Genomic DNA, 349 nt, shown 5'->3' on the forward strand with positions numbered 1-349 from the left:
CATTCTAGTTGATATTCAGGTAACAATCATTTTACAGCTGATTTACCTAAGTACATGACAGCTATCAAAATCCTCTTAAGGTCCTTGTACTTTATCAGGTAGGATATGGCACAAACAGTCCTATTGCCAATACGCTTGGCGTCTGTGGCCTCTCGTGTAGCTGCTTCCAACCTCTGCCGGACATCATTCAGTTTCTTGCTTTTCAAAGTACGCCGGGCAACTCGTCCTCGCCAAGCTGCTTGTAAAACTGTTGCTGCCCTTATATGACGCTCCTAAAAGTTTATTACAATTAATGTTCTGTTCTTCAAAAATATAAATATATATATTTATCTGGTTTTCATGAGTCCCT

General features: G+C 39.8%; 1 protein-coding gene across 1 annotated transcript in view; it reads right to left on the reverse strand.

The window, feature by feature from the left end:
- The window catches only part of LOC119586576 (abnormal spindle-like microcephaly-associated protein homolog), a 31066-nt gene that overhangs the window by 1141 nt on the left and 29576 nt on the right, over positions 1–349 (reverse strand). Inside the window, exon 24 of the mRNA XM_037935329.1 lies at positions 47–272. Within this exon, the coding sequence (XP_037791257.1) occupies positions 47–272 (226 nt within the window). The remainder of the gene's footprint in view (positions 1–46; positions 273–349) is intronic.

This window comes from Penaeus monodon, chromosome 21 (genome assembly GCF_015228065.2).
Source record: "Penaeus monodon isolate SGIC_2016 chromosome 21, NSTDA_Pmon_1, whole genome shotgun sequence".
NCBI classification, from domain to species: Eukaryota; Metazoa; Arthropoda; class Malacostraca; order Decapoda; family Penaeidae; genus Penaeus; species Penaeus monodon.